The sequence below is a fragment of the Strigops habroptila genome, chromosome 2 (genome assembly GCF_004027225.2).
Source record: "Strigops habroptila isolate Jane chromosome 2, bStrHab1.2.pri, whole genome shotgun sequence".
NCBI classification, from domain to species: Eukaryota; Metazoa; Chordata; class Aves; order Psittaciformes; family Psittacidae; genus Strigops; species Strigops habroptila.
The window spans coordinates 46,418,841-46,440,263 of NC_044278.2; the positions used below are offsets into that span (position 1 = coordinate 46,418,841).

The 21,423-nt window shown below is 40.9% G+C and overlaps 1 protein-coding gene across 1 annotated transcript in view; it reads left to right on the forward strand.

Annotated features, from left to right (window-relative positions):
• The first annotated feature begins 1,307 nt into the window (after positions 1-1,307).
• Positions 1,308-21,423, forward strand: part of VEGFD (vascular endothelial growth factor D) — a 30,649-nt gene continuing 10,533 nt past the window's right edge. Inside the window, exons 1-2 of the mRNA XM_030477386.1 lie at positions 1,308-1,936; positions 18,579-18,789. Coding sequence (XP_030333246.1) covers positions 1,847-1,936; positions 18,579-18,789 — 301 coding nt within the window. The 5' untranslated portion in view covers positions 1,308-1,846. The remainder of the gene's footprint in view (positions 1,937-18,578; positions 18,790-21,423) is intronic.

Below are 21,423 nucleotides of genomic sequence, written 5' to 3' on the forward strand. Positions count from 1 at the left end.
AAGCAGCGCATCAGAGGCTAAAGCATTATTCATTTATTTTAGTGGGCTTTCAGCTCCTGCAAACAGATGGATCCTAGTATCAGAAGGGAAACAGAGACGTTAAATGAGGTCAATGTGACCATACATAAGCAGTAGATAACATGTTAATTTTAAAATGATGAATGAAATAGTCAAAGTATTTTAATGGTAAATGACAGTACAGACACAGAATGCCCCTTGCAGCATGGGGCCTCTGAAACTGTGACTGTCGCTGTCAGCCTGGATGCAGGGAAGGTATGAGGGGGAGAAGCAGGTACACAGAGAGAGCAGCTTTTTCACACACATTTCAAAGAGGTGAAATTCCTGCTGACCTTGTATGAACCAGTGTGGGGTTAGTGGGGGAGGAGGCCAAAAATGAGAAAGAGATTGCTTTCACAAAACAAAAGGCAAAAGACAAAGCTGAAAAATCATAGTTACATATGTTTTTAAAACATAATGACTCAGTTAACTGACAACAGCTGCAAAGACTGAGTTCAAATAATTTTCTCTCCAATGTCCATTTATAATGCTTATGGAGAAATTATGCAAGCTGATGCTAGTTACAGAAGCATGTCATGTGTTTAAGAGAGCTACTGCTTAGATATCACAGAGGTAGGAAACCAATGCTCTGAAATATTAGGTACGTGACTGGTTTATGTTGACAACTGTACAGTCTGATTCTGTAAACCCTAAGCCATGTGAGAGCAGAACTATTCTCCTGAACACACTATATTATATTATTACAGCAATATAGATTTAACATGCGTAATTATCAGAGCCTTTGTCTATGTTATAATTTTAAAGGTTAAATCTCCAACTTAGAATCTCCATTTTAAACTGTGGAAATATACAGAGAAAATGCGTGCACAAATTGGGGCAGAAATAATGATTGTGACTTGCTGCAACAACAACAGATTTTTTTTCCTTTATATCTGCAGCTTCACAAGGTTTCATTACAAAAAAAAAAAAAAAAATCTTGTTTTTAACTTTCCTTTTAAAAACCTATTCAGAAAACCCCATGCCACATAAGATAGAACACATTAAAGAAAGTCAGTCTTTTTTCCTTTCCCTTCCTCCTTTTTTTTTTTTTTTTTTTTTAAGAAGTAACGTAAAATATGTGTGCTGTGTAAGAACGTGTGCTGAAGTTTCATGTTTCAGGTAATCTTCTTTAAAATAATGGGAGTCTAGATTGCATCAGTTAGTTTAAAAACTGCTATGCTATTGGTAGGGACAAAATGGGATTAGAGCCAAAATTTGACTGTGTTACTGCCAAAGTCTGTATCAGATTTAAGACACATGCTTCTGCAAGCTTCCATGAAGGTTGTGAAAAAAGTTTTAATACAGAGTTGGATTACAGCTCTCGAGCTCGAAACATTGGCCACTACACTACCATCTTAAAAGCCTGCTGTAACACGGAGCACAGAATAGAGCAGATTTCTTACATTTTCTGGACCACAGATGGATTTTGAATGCCTCTTTGTGTCTTGATGGAAGATACATTAACTTCATTAACTGGAATCCATACCTGACCACTTGTAAGCGTGTATGTGTATACATACAGATATATGTAAACCCTTATCATGATTTTCTTTCAAGTGTATCTAAAATCTCCTCTAAGAAATGACGTTTTCTAGATGAACTTACAATTATTTTGAGCAGTAAGGAGCCAGATATTTACTCTCGGATGTTGGAGTCTTTTGTGAGTTTATAAGAGAAATTCTGGAAGCTTTTCTTTTCTGTACTGGTGACAGAGAAATGCATTTTGAAACAGATGCCTCTAGCTGTATGACAACGTCTGTGTAGTAACCTGTGGATTTTAAACATCAGAATGTACAAACCGTGGGCAACTGTGAATATTTTCATAGTTTCTTTTCTACATCTGCTGCAAGGATCTGACTATGAGAATGGATCTGTGAAGGTAGGTGATCTTCATTTACTGTCATTCATTCTTAATAATCCAAATTGCCAGAATTATATATATTCAAGGTGCAAAGTGGTGGTCTTCTTGCTGTTTTAGCGATTGGTGGTTTTTTTGTGGTGGTTTAGTTGTACAAATATTTAGCAGCCATAGAGGGAAGAGAATATATAATAAAGTTAAATCCATATTTGCTGTTTAACATTTTATGTCTTTACTAGTTATTAGTAAGTACTTGCCATATACTTTGTTCTTATTTAAACTTTTAGTGTTAGTCATGCAAAATAGAAGCAAAATCTAAACAAAAATGCAAATCAGAGAATTTTGAATACTCCTTAAATACACTTTCTTATTTGTAATTGCAAGAATTAGTATCCTTGAAAATTTTCCTCTAAAACCACGTGTTCATCAGTTGTTCACTTGTTTGCCAGAAATCAGAGAAATGTTATTCTTTTGTTTTATCACGAGATGTTTCGAGGGCTTAAAATAAGCATCAACTAGTAATAATAGAGCACATTGCCTGGAAAATAAGCTTTCTTCTGAATATAATAAATGCCACAAAATTTAAGCAGAAGCCTCACCTTAAGAGTAGGATTTTTCAGATCTGACTTTCTGAGACAATGTGAGAACATCCAGGACAATAATTTAGAAAAATCAGAACAAAAACTGGGACAAGTTTCTACATACGCAGTGAGTCCAAAAATTATTATTTCGGTGTGTGGTCCAGAACAAATTATTTGTTTTTCACTAACAGAGCAAAACAAGCTAATATTTTTGTTTTCACTTCAGAAAAACCTCCTGCTTGCAAGAGATGACCACACGCTAGCCTGTGAACTGCACTGCATGCTGACCTGTGTTTTAGAAAATAAATGCTAAGTTATGTGCTTAATTGCAGACTGCTGTTGCCAGCACAAGAAGTTAGCAGTGGTGAGCGATGTGTGCCTCAAAATGACTAATGACTAATCCCTTTGCCTGAGCACCATTCACAAGCTTTTAATTTACAACCTCAGGAATCAGTCCTTTGAAGGCATTAGGACCAGAGTAATCAGCCTTGTATGCATTACCTTTATGCACTGCATGACAAATCACTGATTTTTTACATGTAGCAGTCACTTTATTTAAACCAGAAAGCACTTTCTAATATAGAATACTAACCATTGTATAACTGGCAGTGATTATAGCTCTGTCCTCCCATGGGACACAAGTTTATTCAGCATAATAGTAAACTCCTAGTTAGTCCTTTAACTAGATTTTAAACCCATATCCACTTTGCCTACAATATATGCAAGAGCTCTTCTTGCTAATTTAAAACAGTTTATAGCTTATTCACTATGATAGGATTGTCTGTCCAACATATGTACATCTGTAATTGTTTTCATTGCAATTTGGCTACCACTCTCAAGCAGCCAGCTTAGTCACAGGATGCTGTATATAATAACAAATCACTGTTAGTTGCCACTGTTAGATATCTGAAGGTATCGTGTAGATCACACTATAAAGGGCTGCATTTCACATTCACTGTCCACTGATTGCCACAAGGGAAGGACTGATTTTCCTCTTGTTCTGGTTCTTTCTGTGTAGACAGAGATTTTTGGCTAAACTGATGATTATTTCTCTTTTAATGTTTTACATAGTATGTTAGATTTCTGGTTTGTCAAAACAAGCCAGAATGAACATGAACAACCTGTGGGCTTCTGAGTGTGTGCATATGTATACCTCACAAAAAGGCCTTCATGACAGTGTTTAACAGTATACAGGCTTATCCCTATTCTTACCATTTGCACCTCAAATTGAATTTGCAGAACACAGAAATGATGCATTGCATTCACTTACCATGACTTATTTTTTTAAAGCTCTTTAAGATCAGTGGCAGTATTGCCTGGATAAAAACCGCAATGTCAGGATGCAGGTAATACACAGTTAATGAGAACCAAGAAAGGTTAATCACCAGCAACCTGCTTTCCTTTCTGTTGTATGAGTTCAAGTAGCTGAGCTATGCCCAGGACACCTGAAGTTTTAAACGTGTTGATGCTTTAAACCATCAGGTGGTGTCAGTGTGGTATCATGAGATAGAGTTTTGGGGGGCTAAGGATTTAAATATTATCTTATATTTTGCAAATATGCTAATTAATGCAGTGAACGTACAAGCTGCCATGATTCAGCAAGTATCTGCATTGTGCTTGGCTTTTCTCACCCTTCAGAAATGCCATCCTTTTCTAGGTACAGGAGTCCTTTCCCCCTGACATGTGCACACCAAGGCCGGTTGTCCCCTGCGTGTCAGGCCTAACTCTTCCTTCCTCTCTCCACTCCTGACCTGTTCCACTCCCAGCACTTCAGCCGTGTTCCCTCACCTCCAGGATTTGGGCTCTGTTTCCCTACTGGGAAACGCACTCTCTCCATGTGCTTTCCTCCATCCTACTTGCTTCCTTCTGGGTCAGGATGTCCTACTTCTCTCTCAGACTCTTAGAACGTCTGTTCAAATTTATCAGAGACAGCCCTACCAGAACCTTTTGCTTTCCGGTCATGTCTGACCATGGTTCCCCCTTTGCTCTTCCAACCCTAGCTTCTCACTTTGTCTCTGTGGTCACGACTTCCCGGCTTTCCTTTTCCTGACCTCACTTTCTAGTCCTGATCTCCCCAGATGCTCTCAGCTTCCTCAGAAAGGTCTTGCCCTCTTCCGTCAGTGTTCATCTCCCCTTCCACAAGCAAATCCAGCAGCTTCCCTTCCCTGTCTGCCCGACCCCAGTGGCCTGAGGGAGAGGAAGAGCAAGTCGTCTGCTCGCAGTCCCACGGGCTGGACCTGCAGTGGCTCTGCTCTTGAATGGAGTGGGGTCAGCACAAACCCCATCTGCTAAGTGTCTAGCTGCTAAACCTTGTCAGGTCTCTGATGTTGCTCTTGGAAGTTTTTACATTTGGGTGGATTTTTGCAGAGACAGCAGTAGACACATCTGGGCCAACAAAGGTTCCTCAGGTGTCAAAACTTCACATCTGTGATCTACAGCAGGGAAATGCCAAACATTTGCAAAGACGAGATTGCCAGAAAATGTTTCTTTTACACGGAGGAAGAAGGTGCTTCATCCTCAACTGCAGTCAAACCATTTTGGCAGAGAAAGCAAAAAAATTATTATAATCATTTTGAGGCAGACATCTGGCGTGGAAAGTTTCACCCTGAACATCTAACATCTGGCAGTGTTTTCCCAACTCTTCAGAAACAACTGGAAGGCAGTCTCATGGTGGGAAGCAGCGGGCAGACTCAGCCGTGCAGGTGTCAGGCAGGGCTTACATTGAGGCTGGCATCAAGCCTTCTGCCTCCCACACCAGTTGCTTGGTTCCAGATGCCAGCCTGACATGCAAAGTCTGATTTGAATAATTAGACTTCCACATGGGTTTTCTGAAGACTGAGCATTTTCTAATTTTTTTTTTTTTTTTAATCAGGAAATGCTTTAAGAATTCCTTGTTGAAGTTTTGTTCTGACGGTCTGTTACGTTTTGAAACCCCCTCAGCCAAGGAACCGCAAACTTCTCTGTCTCTTTTCCTGTCTCTCCCCCACACATTTTTCCTCTCCTAGAGCAATGACAGACACAGGCTACTTTTTCCAGAATTTTAAAATTAGATGCAAAGAGCAATGTCCTATATTCATCAGAGCTGAGGAGAATTTTTTGCCAAGAAAAGCCAATGATCTGTCAGAGCTGCCTTCCAACACTAAAACTGCCTCTCCAATGAGGCTGAAAGGTCTTGATCTCTGAGAATTGGAGTCTCATTGCTTCCTGCCCTATCTTGCCCCTTATGTTATTAATAAAGCGTTAGGAGGAAGGCAAGAGAAGGGGACAACTTGTAGTGCCCAAGTTATAACAGACTCATAGCCTTTTGTTTTTCCAGAGGTCTTCTCCCTATGGTGAACCTTCCTTTGGTTCATTAGAAAAGCAGAAATCCACAGCTGCTAGGTGTATCACTGAACTAGAAATCTGTTTTCTGATCAGAAGACCGAGGGGTTAGATTTGCTTAGCCCAGGAAGTAAACAAGGCTGCTCTCTGTTACACGCACTCCTTTTCCACAACTAAACCTGTTTTACTCCTGCACTAAACACTGATACAGCTTTGAGTGGTCATTTTTGCTTTAACACATCTTAGATTCAGCAGTCTTGTACTGCCACTGTGAGCTGGACAGAGGTGGAAGCCACTTTCCAAACACGGCTGGTACATAGTCCTTGTTCACTGGTGAGAACGAAACAGCACTTCTCCATGATCCCCAGGCCCTTGACCACCTAAGTGGAGAATGCCTTGCCCTTGGAAAGGCATGGGAATACTGGAGAGCCATCACACTGTGAGCGGAAGGAATCAGGAAGCGCTTTGCATCTCTCCCTTCCTTGAGCCAGCTGCAGTCTATCTGTGCAACCAAAACAAAGCTCTGCACAGAAACCTGAGCAGTAGAGCTGGACATAACTTTTTGTCTCTGTAATTACTACTGATGCAGTTTTTCACATAGATCTGTGCAGCTCTTTAACAAATACTTACAAATGTTGCTCAGTTTCCAGAAAAGAGAGATTCTATCTCATGGGATAACTTCCTGAAAGGCAACTCCTGAAAGCACAGCAAATTGCTAAACAGCTAGAAAAAGCAACTCTAAAGGTTGTTGGAAATAATTTCTCTGTTTAAACTAGTATTTTTGTCCTCATATCCAGTTTCCTTTCATAGTTAGCAAACTTTTCTGAATGAAGATTATGAAATTGTGGTTTTCAGAAGTATTTTATTATCCCCACTTTGTCACTGTTTCTTTTGATTCTCTGTAATTACTATCTCTGATAGGCGTGATGAGCCAAAAACATGTGAAAATTTACTTGCTGCATTCCTGCAGAAATGATTGATTGTGCTTTTCCTTCAGGAGTGAGAAGCTATCAGGGAGGTTGTGAGGAAAGCCAGTTTGTTCTGACTTATCTGCTACTGCATTGACAAGGTACAGTGAAGGATAAGAGAACAATTCTGTATTGTTGCCATACCACATGGCATCTGTCTTTGGCTCTTATCAAGCTGGAAAGGAATAAGGGGTTCTAATACACTGCTACTTTATCAAGAGAAGTTCTTTCCTATGAGAAATAGCAAAAAAATTCTCTCCCAGCTGCTGATCCAGCCCAGTCCATCTCAGCTAAGATTGTAATGTCTGGGGATAGATCGGAGCTCCGAAAAGTACATCAGGCTGTTTAGATTAACCAGATGCAGCATTTAAGAAATTCATTTGTATTGTAATGGTCAGCTGTTTGAAATTAAATCAGTGCTAATTAAACTTTGACATCAGTCATGGCTCACATCTGAAACTCAGTGAAACCAAGGGGAGGCGGGAAGGCGGGTTCAGAGAGCAACAGACCAACTTTCTGTTAATTTGTGGTCTCAAGGCAACCAAAACAAGCCATTCACTCAGGCTCAGTGACTGCTGCTTGTCTGTTTTCCACAGCCTACTTGTGCTTTCTCCCTCACAGGCATTTGAGTTGTTTCTAACCACTAATGTGGTGGGATTGAGGCAGGCTCCCACAGGAGGCAAACAGAGAAATAGTCTACTTGAAAATGGAAAAAAAACCGTGGTGAAAACTTTGGCTTGTGAGACCTCTGCTGCTGTGTCTGCAAATTTTGTTCTCATTAACACCGTCTCTACTCCAGACTATATCTGAATGAGGTTTACCTGTGTCTTATCTCCTGTGGACACAATATTGGTATTTGGGAAAAATAAATAACGTACAGTTGTTGTAGCTGGTGACTCGTTTATTCTTATTCCCATTAAAAACCTTGTACAGTAGTTTTTGTAGTTATCACTAAATGACTGGGATCTGTGTTTCTTTCAGACCTTTCTCTCAGCAATAGAATGTCCAGTTACAAAACTGGTCATTGACGTTTCTTGGGCTTGGCTTTGAGATATAGTTCCAAAATGACTGTATGGCTCAGTTTTCCTGGGGGGAAAAAATGACCTGAGATATTTTGCTGCAGGGAAGTAAATTTGATGTGATACTTTCCCTCAAGAACCCCTTATTTCTTTAGGAATTTCTTACTCCTCCCACTATGTGCCAGTCCCCTAACTACTTCATTGCCTGCTCCATACCACCCCAGCATGTTTTGCAAATCTTCATCATTCTTGTTGGGATTTGAGGAAGGGAGACAAAATTCTGCATGTCCTCACTACAGCTTCAGAGAACCCATTTGCCCATGGGAAGACCAACCAGAATTTGCTCCTTTTTTTATGTCCTTGTGAATGAGCTATATATGGGCTTCTGTATCAATGAATAGCAGAACAATTGATCAGGGTATTATAGTTTGCTTGCATTGAGAAAAAATCAGCTTCCTGAAGGACACCTTCATATTTGTTCTATTTTCTTCCCCAAATGTGCCTTAAAATGTGGGACCCCCCAGCTAGTGCTAGAACACAATTTAGGGTCCTTGCACTTCAGCAGTGTCATACTGAGTACAATGGACATGAAGCTGAAGACATGGGATTTGGCAACCCCATGTGGGTGCCACATGGGTTTGGAGCAGGGTGACTGCCCTCCTTATCATCAGGATGTCAGATGGCTTTGTCCGAGCCATGCTTTCAGATGGGAAGCATGCTGGGTTAGTTTTGCGAACTCATAGCCACCGACTGCAGTGTGGTCACTATTTGCATGCAGCTGGGGAGGGAATTCTTTTTGAGTCGGGTTGCATCGCAAAAACGTTGCATCATGTTACTGTATCATATATCACTGTTGCATGCAGAGAATGTGCCATACAAACAGGCAAAGCTTTTCACTTTAATTAGCAATGTGACTCAGAAACCACATTAGGATACTTTCCTGAACTGCTAGGGAAATATTACTTAAGAAAAATTACAATTCCAGGAAAATGTGTGCATGGGATTGGGGTAACATAAGTTCATTCAGTACTGGCAATGGCTTTGCTTTGTGAAGTGACATTTTAAAACCCGGCCATCCAGTTGGCTAGTCACACTTCCAAAACATTTATTAAAGTGTCTTGGGGCAAGCCAGAAACTGATGAAAGCACTAACTGAAGGAACCTTCATCACATTAAAAAATATTTTCAAGTATTAAAACACACATAGTCATCTGATTTAATTCAGGTCTCTGTTGCTAAGCCATTCCAAAATCACTGTCCAAACCCCAGCGACTTCCAAAGAAGGGACAATTACCAGAAGAAAGCATCCACAGTCTGGACATGCTCTTTGTAAACACATATAATATGCTATTTTTGACCTGTAACCTGTCACAGTGTTAGACTAGCACCTTACATTGTGTATGATGAAGTAACTGCTACATAATATTTCTAGCTGTGCTTTGTGCCGAGCATCATGGCTGCCTGAACAGGTTGCATCAATGCAAGACAATATGAACAAACATACAAGTAGAGGCTCAGAAAATGTACTGTAAGACTCCCAAAGCTATCAGTAGCATCTGAGGTACATCAAGGATTTACCATGTTGGACATTCATGACAATTCGTCTGTGACCTTTCACTAACTAAGCAAATATACTTTTTGTGATCACTGTAGGAGGGTTCTAAAGGTAAGGTGTAAACATAGATGTCTAGGCTTAAAAGAGGAAGAAGCTCCATACCATAGCAGACCTACTCTTTTCTTCCCATCTGCCCATCTGGCTTTTCCATCACTGCCACAAAATGATGCACAGGGAACGTTTTTACCTTCAAAATCACACTTCTGCTGCTGTGAGGATGTTTTCTCCGAGAGCCAAAAGACCTGGCTGTGGGAAGAAATATTTGTTTAACGACAATTGCAGTTGATTCTCGAAATGTTTGATGGCTGGGGAAAAACCTCTCTCATTTTGGTGTAAAGTTTTAGCTGGCTAAAAGTCTATAGTTGTGAGAGGTATTTTGATAAAATACTATCAGTCTATGATTGCTTTGGGCATGAAAAAGAATAATAAATATTCTGAGATTTACGCTTTCACAAAATCATGTACAATTCAAATGTTTTCAGTTCTTTGCTTTGGATATTTTGGTTCATTCAAACCAAGAATACAGCATCCAAAATTTCTCGTCTCTGACGATTTTGGTAATGTAAGCATGCTACTAAAGTCTGATTTGTTTGCTGTAGCACCACAAAAGATCTGTTCTAGTTCAAAAGGCCATTCAAAATATAAAACAGCTGTTCTCTTGATGTGATTTACTTATGAATACGTATCATCTTCAGCTAAAGTAGAAGTGTTTATCACCATCTTGACTACTAAGTTTAGGAAATGGGTAAGCCTCCTGTCTTCACTGGAAGAAAGACTGGAGCTCAGGGAGACTGGAAGGAACTTATTACCACAATGAACATCAGAGGTGGAGCAGTCTAAAAGTTGCTTCACAAGTTCTGGGTCTTGGTCAAATGCTGTTCTGACATAGTTTTAGCAAAAGAGGCCCTCAAACCTCACATCTGTATCAGTGAGAAAAGTGACAGTCTCAGATAAAAGTCTCCCTGTAAGCCCTCTGCCCTCTCATACAACAGCTGGTCAAACTGCTAGTTTTACCATTTTACGTTTCTCCCAAACCTACAAGTAACATATTTGTCGGTCCTTCTTTCCACGCTTTGGCAATTCTCCACTGCTTTTCTTACAGAACAGGGCTCTATGCAGTTTTTCTTTCAGCAGCCATGACACACACGACTTCAGGATGAATTGGTGTCATCACACAGCCACCCTTCCTGAGAGGATGGATGGCCAAGGCTAACACTCTTTAACTCTCAAGGCAGACAGAGGAGAGGTTTCACCTAGGTGGTGGGGGAAGCAAAACTTTTCCCTGTGTCTACTCTTCAGCCCTTGAACTCTTTCTGGGCAAGCTGGCACTGATGAGGGTAGAGATGTGTCCTTCAGGCTTTCCACTCTAAGTACCATTTCCTCCTCCACAAGCACAGCAGGAGTAACTGTCTGGGCATTACAGTCAAGTGACACATCTGATGTGTATTTTTGCCAGTGAGAGTTACATGGAGTCTCCTTTTGGCACAGCTATAGAAAATGCTCTAGTAGTGGGCACAGCTGAAAATACTAGCAGGAAAATCAAGGCATTAATTTTCTGAGGGAGCTTTGGTAAACAAAAAGTGCTGCCCTTGTAATTTGCCTTCGAGTCCCCAAACCCCAGCTTCTTTGGCTATCATATGTCTGATGCAACCCTCCAGGTTATTAGCTCTGTAACTGTGATGATCAAGTTAGTGTTCAGCCTGGGTAAGGCAATGCACTGAAAGAGCCTAAACCATTTCCTAAGTATTAGAACAGATTTGGGTATTTGTTTAAACAGTCACCATTTGAAGGTGGAATGAAGCATTGCATGCTCCTGAAACTTCATCCATGCCTCTGATAATGATGGCAAAGACTCTAATAGTCACTGAAAAATCCCATGACAAACCCATCAGTTTCAGGGAACAACATGAGTAGGAAGTCAAAATATCTCGTTGTTTTGTCCCTCTGTGGTCATGTTCACTGTAATTCAGAATAGCTTATTATTTATGCACTTATAATGCATAGATAATCAGGCTTCCAGAGGGGATACAGTCAAGGATGGGACTTCATATATCAGAAGTTCATAGCTGACAGAGAACTCAAATTCTGATTTTATTGGAGCTACTGAAAAGTAGATGTTCTTTCTCACCTCAGAAATGAAATACAATGGTGATGATAGAATTAGTGCAAACTACTATGTGTCAGACATGTAGCAGATTTAGACGTCTCATGCTAGATATTTATAGGGTGATGCAGTTGCTTGTTGATAAGGCAGTAAGTCACTCCTGCAAGCCTGATGTTTTCAAGCTGCAGAAGATTCTCTCACTATTTTATTATCCGTTATGCAACACCCCAAGGATACAAGATGCTGTATTATAGACAATATTTTTTTAATGATAAAATTTGACAATGGTTGAGCCCCTGCTATCTCAAACTCATGGCCCATCACTCTGAGCAGTATTTTCTGTGTTTCCTTGATACTCCCTTTGGATGAATGCCTTCCTCTGATTTCTCTCATCTTTTACTTTGGTCGTAGACACCAGGTTAGGGATCATCTTTTTATTTTGTGTTTGTACTTGACCCCATACTCCTAGGAGCCACAATAATGCTAAAAATTCTAATAAAAATGATGAAAATCCTCAAAAGGAGTTCCTCTTACTGCAGAGACTCCACACAAGCTTGTCATTCTCACCAGGGAAATGACCAAGCAAGAGACCTTCAGACACCCCGTAGATCTTTGTGTTGGCCTCACAATGGCAGAAGTTCTCCTGTTTTCCTGCCAAGAGAGAACAAGACTTTTCGACAGGAACTCCCTTGCAGTTCCTTGGCCACATCAGCTCACAGTCTGTGTGCTGTGAGCCTCAGCATGGCTGGGCAACCACCCCATGGCTTTGAGGCAGGGAATGAAATGCTTTCCTCAGTCCAGGCAGCTGCCATTGCTGGCGTTCAGCCAGTCCCAGGTCCTTCACACCCTGGTGCAGTTGTTTTCCTGGCTGTTTATTTTTCTATAACTGACAAAAATCTAGGAGGGACTGCTGTCCCTCATAAATTGCTTGTGCTTTGTATAAGGAGAGGGGGTTTCATCTCATTTGACTGCTCTCAGTCGAATGGGATTCAGGTCACCTAACTACAGCTGAGCTAGTGACCTGCCGGCTCCTCCTTCAGCATCAATGGATAAAAAGACGCAGTTTGGAGCAACAGTTTATCAAACAGACTTTACAATGAGATGAACGTGTGCCCAATGGACCTATTTTTCTCCATTAACTAGAAGAGGAGTCTCACATGCTTAGGTAACTAGTTCATTGAGGTGAATGACTCATAGGATCAGATTTTTTTTATTTATAATGATTGTGGAGTGGCAGGAAGCTGTAGGCACTCTGTCTCTGCAAGATGAGCCTGTAACTATGATCAGCTCATATCATAAGAACACCTTGGGGAAGAAAATGCCTTCATGGAAGAAAAGGAGGTAATTTTCAAATGTAGCATACATAGCAGCAAAGTTCCTTGGTATTTTCATGTGGTGATAAATCATCTATCTAGTATTTAAACTGGTTTGAGTCTAGTTCTGAGAATAGCCTTCAAACACCAATGGAACAGGGGGAATTCAACTTCTGGTTGTGTCAAGTCTTTGTCTTCTATATGAATTCTCCTGAACTTAATGCAGCTGCTACTGCTGCATTAAGCACAAAACACTCACATAAAGGTTCAAAATGCCCTCAACATGCTGCTAGTACCCTTTGCTGATGTCCAAGTGCCCTAACTTTGTGATGAAACTCCCCCACACTGGTTTATTTGGAAAGATTTAGTCTGAACTTAGCTTAAACCTTTTTGGTAATGTTTGTGATACAAGGGCATTAAGAGAGTCATCACTCTGTTATGCAGCTACAATCTGCTTTCCCTGGCAAAATAAAGCTATTACCTTCTTTGATTGCTTAACTGCTGAGAGGATGGATCATAAAACAGTGCAAGGTTATTGAGAGGTTCCTTAATCATTTGTCCTGGCCCCAGACACAGTGATAATGTTGAAGATTTCCACTGGTATTTATGCAGCTCTTCCCACAATAGTATCTGTGACCCTAACACAGAAAACCATTCATTTTCAGAAGAGCCGTTACATGTGTTCAACTTAAAGCGGAGGTATATATCCCACTGTGGATAAAGACTGCAAGGAAGAGAAGAATGAATTTTGAAAATTAAAAATAAAGGAATTTAAAAAGAAACAAGAGTATTAATTTTGGGTCCTAAGCATGTGTTTGTGCTATAGGTCCTCAAATAAACTTAGAACTTCAGTGGGTCTTTCTTTCACTGTTGTATTCCAACATCTTTCCTCCATTGATCAAAATACCTCCAGGAGATCCTGAAACACAGCATTAATGCAAAGACCATCTATGTCAGGCTGCAAAGAGCGGCACATGTTAAAAATGGGTATCTGCAAATGTGGGTTCTGCAGACATCAGTTTGAAAAGGGTAGGATATCTTTTCTTAGGCAAGAAACCTAGGAACTTGTCAAGCATAGAGAAAAAGGTGCAAACTTCTGAGCACCTGATAGGAGATTGTCAGTACTAGTTCTTAAGAAGGGCCCCAGTTTAAACAGTGCAGACTATGTGTGGGATTGTGCATCTATATGACATGTTGCATAAGCCAAATATTTCACTAGCATAAATCAATGAGGAATGAACTCAATGTCTGATTTAAGACAGCGTCCAAGGTGGGAAAGGCTACTGAATGTACCACTGCTTTTTCTCTTGTTCCTTTCCAATGCTAACTACTTTTAGTGTTTTTCTGGCATCTGAGATTGCTAGGAAGAAGATAGATAGCCCATTATGGTTTCTTTTGGAAGGACAAAAGTTGTAATCATCCAAAAATCACAGTGCTAACCCACGTTATCATTTCCTTATGTCAATGATGTTGCTCATCGCCCAAATAGAGGAAAACAAATACTCCTCTTTGAGTTGAAGAATAGTTCTGGAACATATGAGAGGTCAGTGTTACAAACGCCATACAACTTCATTTAAGTATGAATCTGATGTTTATCTCTGGGTATGGAATCCATTCTTACATAAGATACCTCGAAAAATTTTATAGTAATAGCAGTAGTAAATGGAAGAAGAATGAACTACTTAAACTTACTACTTTGATATTTGTTGTTGATGAGTTCTATGCAGACATTTCTTGTAGGCAATAACATTATGTGTTTGTTCGACTAAATGTGTATGTACATTTATGGGTACCGAAAGTTGAGGACATTTTGAGCTTTCCAGAGATATGGCTCCACAGGTAATCTGCTCATTTTGTAAGCATGCAAAAGACACAAGTTGGGGTGGGGCATCCACAACTTCTCTAGTCAACCTGTTTCAGTGCCTCACCACCCCTCACAGTGAAGAATTTCTTCCTAACATCTACTAAACTTGTAAAAAAAGGGTAAAACTACCCTTTTCCAGTTTAAAGTCATTCCCACTTGCCCTATCACTACTTGTGCTTGTAAAAGTCCCTCTCCAGATTTCTCGTAGGCCCCTTTTAGGTACTGCAATGCTGCTCTGAGGTCTTCCCAGAGCCTTCTCCTCTCCAGGCTGAACAACTCCAACTCTCTCAGCCTGTCTTTGTAGAAGAGGTGCTTCAGACCTCTGATCATCTTCATTATCTGAGACTGTAAGAAGTTCTGTGTTTTCATTTGACACTGCAGGATGACCAGAAATTAATGCCTTGGGAAGATTTCGTGATGACACACTATTCAGTGCTGCTGTAGCAAGAGGGTGCCCAACTGGAGCAGTTCAGTCTGTGGTGTCTGAGGTCATAAGGCCATGCCCTGTTGACTGGGGCTGCTGCACTTTGCACATTCTTTTAATTTTCTAAGCTTTTAGTTTTGAATGCCCGTAAGTTGTGCAGTTATGGTTAATGCGTATAAGGATGAGGGATGTCCATTTGGATGCTGAACAGTCTGTCTGTGCTCTAGCAAGTGTTTAGAAGAACATTTTAGGTGAGATTATTGTAGTAGTCTCAGAGGAGTCAAACCAAACACATAAGGTGGTATTCACTGTTCCTGTTTTGGCACTTAGGTAGATCGGAGCAAAATTAGGTGCTCCTTTTCAGATGTTTTATACCCCAGATAAGCATGGTGAGATCAATATGACCAAAGATCCACCAGACTGATACCTCTCATGATCTTTTGAGCCTGGGCTGGCTGGGCAATCTGTCAATACCACTATGATACATCAATATCAGAGGTACTTCTTTTTTTTTTCCTTTTTTTTCTTTTTTTTAATTACTAGAATTCAAATCCTATTGGAGATGCATTTTTTGGTATAAAAATGACTTCTACTCATATAACTCATTCCCCTTTCCATACAATAGTACTTGTGAAGGCATAAGTTAGTTAATTTCAGTGTATTCAGTCCACATTAGGAAATTGTACAGCTTTAAAGATACAAAAATCCTTAAACTAATACAAATTCTCGCTTTAGGTAAACCCAGAGATGTTTGCTTACCATGTGGAGGCACGTATACTTTTTCTGTACCATTTCACCTCAGGCTTAAAACTTATTTTGCTCATATAATAATCATTAATAACAACACTTGACATTTAAGTAAAAGAAATGGAAAAGCTAGTCCTAAGCCACTGACTCTTACAAGGAGTGCAGGGATATATCTTCTAATTTACAGAATACCATCATAGAATCATAGAATCATAGAATAGTAAGGGTTGGAAAGGACCTGAAGATCATCTAGTTCCAACCCCCCTGCCATGGGCAGGGACACCTTGCACTAAACCATGTGGCCCAAGGCTCTGTCCAACCTGGCCTTGAACACCGCCAGGGATGGAGCATCCACAACCTCCCTGAGCAACCCATTCCAGTGCTTCACCACCCTCACAGTAAAGAACTTCTTCCTTATATCTAACCTAAACTTCCCCTGTTTAAGTTTGAACCTGTTACCTCTTGTCCTACCACTACAGTCCCTAATGAAGAGCCCCTCCCCAGCATCCTTATAGGCCCCCTTCAGATACTGCAAGGCTGCTATGAGGTCTCCACACAGCCTTCTCTTCTCCAGGCTGAGCAGCCCCAACTCTCTCAGCCTGTCTTCATACGGGAGGTACTCCAGCCCTCTTATCATCCTCGTGGCCCTCCTCTGGACTCGCTCCAACAGCTCCATGTCCTTTTTATGTTGAGGACACCAGAACTGTGCACAATACTCCAAGTGAGGTCTCACAAGAGCAGAGTAGAGGGGCAGGATCACCTCCTTTGACCTGCTGGTCATCTCATTTCACAGGTTCTTTGTCAATGATGCCTTGTTCTGAAGATGCTGATTCAGCTAGAACATCTTTTTGATCACAAAGAGAGAAAAAAAGTCTTGTTAACGGTTATTAGAGTTCAGTTTTAATATCTTTGGCCCCATTACCATGCCAGTGCCAGTTCTACACTCACATGTTTTGCAAGGTCAAGGAGGCAGTTTGTAAACGGGGGTGAATACAAGCTGCGGTTCTTAGAACAAATAAGTCTTGACGCACTGGCTGCAAGCTGAAATTCAACTTTCCTAAATCAGCAAAATTCCAGATAGCTTCATTGTAAAACTATCTTGAAATTCAGTTTCTGGTACTAAGTATTCACATTCCTTCTGAGCTACTTGTCCAAAACTATTGAAATGGGTTTTCCAGTTTTCACCACATATGAAATGCATGAGACATCATTCACCTGTGAAAAACAGCCATCTCTGTAATGAAACATGGCAGCTTGCTAGAGCGCAATACAATGTTCTGTACGGGCATAAAGAAGAGCAAATAACTTATTCTAATTTAACTACATAGTGAATTTTAGGTCAGTAGAAGGTAATTACCCAAAAACGAACTTGGCCCGTATGTACAGGCTAACATCTGTATCATTGCAAAATAAATGCCACAGATGTTTTAATAACAACTAACAGATGCACTCAGTGCTTGGGTTTCAGATGTCATCTAAAAATGTTCCTCTTATAGGTGACCCTTTCCCTGACCCCTTCCCCAGTCCTATACAGAGCACTTACTTGCTAGCTGTTCAGACTGCAGGCTGAAACACAACTCCTTGCCAGGTTCCTATACTTTAGCTTTGCTTTTAAGAACTGCCATTTTATTTATGATAGCTGGCATTGCAGCTCTTTATTTGCAAGTCAAAAAGTACAGTCAACTGCATGACCAAAGAGTACAGCTGAGAGCACAGGCCCAGCGCAACACAGCCGTTTACAATGATAATCTTGTACTTGGGTTGGAGGCAATAGTTTTCAGCAGATCTGGTGAGTCACTGGAAATAAATACTCAATGTCTCGATAAAGGCATAAACACAGATGTTGGAAAGCAGCAGCAAAGATACCAGTATTGTTATGGGGTGCTGTGCAATACTAAGTTTCTGTTAAACAGGTATTTTTTTTTAGTGAATAGCAATGTTAAACTGATGGGGTAGGTCTTTTTAGGGAGTGTTCTTCCCTGGGAGTGGAGAATGGTCACGTATATCACTCAGGTGGAAGACGTAATGACTGTGCTAACACTGCTGTGCAGCCACAGCGCTGAGGCTGGACTTGAGGCCGCTTTGGCTGACTTGGGCATGACCCAAACAGTAGTCAGATGGGGAATGGCAGATGCCTCCTGCATTTTGCAGCACATTGAATGCTGTGTTTGCCTGACACATGGATAGGCCCTCATACTTAGGGCAGCTTCCGGCTGTATCACTTCCCCTATGGTGGTGTCTCATGGCTGGCACCAGATTTTTGGCATACAAGGTGGCTTACTGCAAAGGCATGTGGGTTGTGCTCACCAGGTGAACTCATTCAGGTTGTCTATAGGGGTGATTTGGGATTCACACTTGCATGGCCAGCCAGCTCAGGCTGACCATCAGCAGCAATGCGACTGGTGTCTGCCAGGTTCCCTGGGGACCAGGGTACAGCAAGCCTGCATTTGTCAAATAGCTCTGAGGGCTGTGATGGAAAGGATGAGGAAGTGGGTATCCCCCCTTCCCAATTTATATGGGCACAAATCCTGCAGATCAATATGGTGACGGGCACTATTAAAGCCTGGGACATCTCTGTGTGCTGCTGTTTTCCTAAGCATTCTGGCTGTCCTCAGTAGCATGCTGCCTTTTTGTGCAGGTGCTCCATGTGCTGCACTGGGGGAAGGCTGTAAAAGTACTGGCTTTCTGACTTATCCCTTCCCTTCCAGAGGACATCTCTGTCAGCATTGGAGCGCTCAGAACAGCAGATCAGGAGAGCATCCAGCCTGGAAGAGCTGCTTCGCATCACTCACTCTGAGGACTGGAAGCTGTGGAAATGCAGGCTAAAACTTAAGAGTCTGGCCAATTTAGACTCCCGCTCTGCATCGCATCGCTCTACCAGATTTGCTGCTGCTTTCTATGATATCGATACACTGAAAGGTAGGTGCAGGTTTGCGGCTGAGTCTGGTCTTGACTTCAGGACTGCTGATTCTTGTGCGGTGTTAAGTACCAGGGGTTTCCTGGTACTGGAAACAACTGGAAACATACTGGAAACAACAGGGCACTCACGGAAAATAAATTTGTATGAAAAAATGTTAGGGAGCGGGCTGAGTACGCCTCCCTGTTTTGTGGCCAAATCAGGCTTATTTTTCTCTGTATACTCTCCAAAGAGAAGATGTATGGATTTGTCAGTCCACAGAATGGAAGCGAAGTCAACATGCAAAGAACAGGTTGAAATCACTGACTGAGGGACCAGCCAGCAGCATTGTCCTAAATCTCAGAATTTGCTTGCAGGCAGAAACACAAACTTTACTGCAGGCATAGAAATCCATTTTTTTATTAGGTGTGCTCTGATATAAGGCACTGCATCAGCAGCAGAATTACAGAGTAAGAAGGTATTTCCCTAATATCAATCTATTTGAGGAAGTCTGTCCAGAAAGAAATAGATCTTGAAACAACCAACCAACACCTGAATGCAGGGTATCACAATCTATTACCTCATCTGCAGCAAAAATGAATATTGTTCCTTCTAGATGAGAGACTCAAGATGCATTATATATTCATAGACATAAAATAAAGGCTCAGTTACTATACTTTGGTCTAGCAAACGGATATCCTACAGCAAATCTACCCTGTAGCCTAATGAAGGATGGACAAAGCTAGTCATTTTTTTGTTCAGTCTTTACCCTGAAGTGATATGATCATATCAATTTCCTCTGGGGAAACCAGATATTGCTGATCCTGTTCCAATACCACTTTCACAATAACCACAGCCACATTTGCACACCATTACTCAGCTAAATTATGGCCGAGCAAAGGCCTTAATCTGCTTCTCTGAGCCACAGCACAGAAATGCAGCTATGAGTGCCAGTCTGAAAAGGGTTTTAGAATCATAGAATCATAGAATCGTAAGGGTTGGAAAGGACCTGAAGATCATCTAGTTCCAACCCCCCTGCCATGGGCAGGGACACCTTGCCCTAAACCACGTGGCTCAAGGCTCTGTCCAACCTGGCCTTGAACACCACCAGGGATGGAGCATCCACAACCTCCCTGGGCAACCCAGCTTCTCATAGAAATTTTGTAGAGAAAAAACTAAATCAAATACACACTGGAATAACAATAAAAAGGGCTTTAATTACTGAGAAACATTTTGTTTGCATACCTGTACAAGTCTACACAGCAACATTAACAACTTATTGAGTTATTAGAAGCATTATCCAGTGCCAAGTGCTATAATTCTCTACCCACCAGTGCTCGTTTAGTGAGCACCAGCATGTCTGAAAAATCAAGGTATTCCTATTGTCAAAACAACAAGACAACAGAGGATGTTGTCAAATGCTACTGAGGAACTGCATATTGCAATGGGGTTTTTTTTCAGTGGCAGAATAATTTAACTGTTCAGGTAATAAAGTCAGATGACTATTGTCATATAGATGTAATTTTCTGCTTGGAACAGCCATTAGGTCACTTCCTGCTTTCCCTTTAGAAGTCTAACTCTAGACACAGCGATGTCAGCTTTCTCAAAGTCAAGCCACTGAAATTTAGGTTAAAAAAAGCCCAAAGGGTTATCTTCTCCATTCTGCCATCCAAAGTGGAATTACTCCAGAACAGAAATTACTTTTGTTCTAATATCTTAATATGTTCAGGGTACTAAAGCTCCTTTTAAAAAACAAGCCTATAAACATGTATTTTTTTCCCCCCACCCTTTCCAGTCATTAAGCATTGACCTTTTCGCCATGGGCATCTGTTTTGTTCTAGCAAAGTGTTTTGACAAGAGGGCTGGGTCAAGGCTGCTCATTGCTTCACTGCTAGACCATCATCTTCCACAGCACCCCAAACTCCAGCAGGGCAAATTCAGGAGTTTCTGTTCCTCCTTTCTAGAGCTTTAAATATAAATTCACTGCAATCTCATGTCACCCTGTCTAACCACAGCCTCTCCAAGCAGCTCAGCTCACCTAGGACTGCAGTGCTCTCAAGCTGGACTCTCTATCAGAGCCAAGTATCTCAGCAGCTGCCCTGTGCTTGCTCACAGAAAATATCAGGGTGAACAAAATGTGACACCCACTTCTTTGACCGCCACTTCCTATAACAGCCTTTCTGCTAAAGAAGTGGTTAATAAACTGAGGATGTGTGCAGTTGGAAAGGTCATCACTGCTTATACTCATTAAAGTGATATCTGAAGTGACTACATGCACATACCTTAATGAGTCTGGCAAACAGTTTATTTTCTATTTTAAGGCTTAGTATTAAATTGCTGTTCTGATAGACTAATATTACCTAAAACATAAAATTCTACTGATTTTAGTGATTCTTCTCTTAATTCATGCTGTAAAATCAGAATTCAGATCCCAAGCTCTTATTTCTTGTATTTTTTGCATGATTGGAAAGTGGAGTGAATCAACTCTCAGGAAGGACTTTGCAGGAATAAACAAACTGATTTGAATATGCACAGTTGATTGAAGGAAAAGTTAAAAATAATAAAAGGAAAGTCAGGTAGGAAAGATAGAAATAAATGCTTACATGAATAAAAGGTATAGCATGTAGATTAAAAGTATTCCAGATTTTTTTACATTT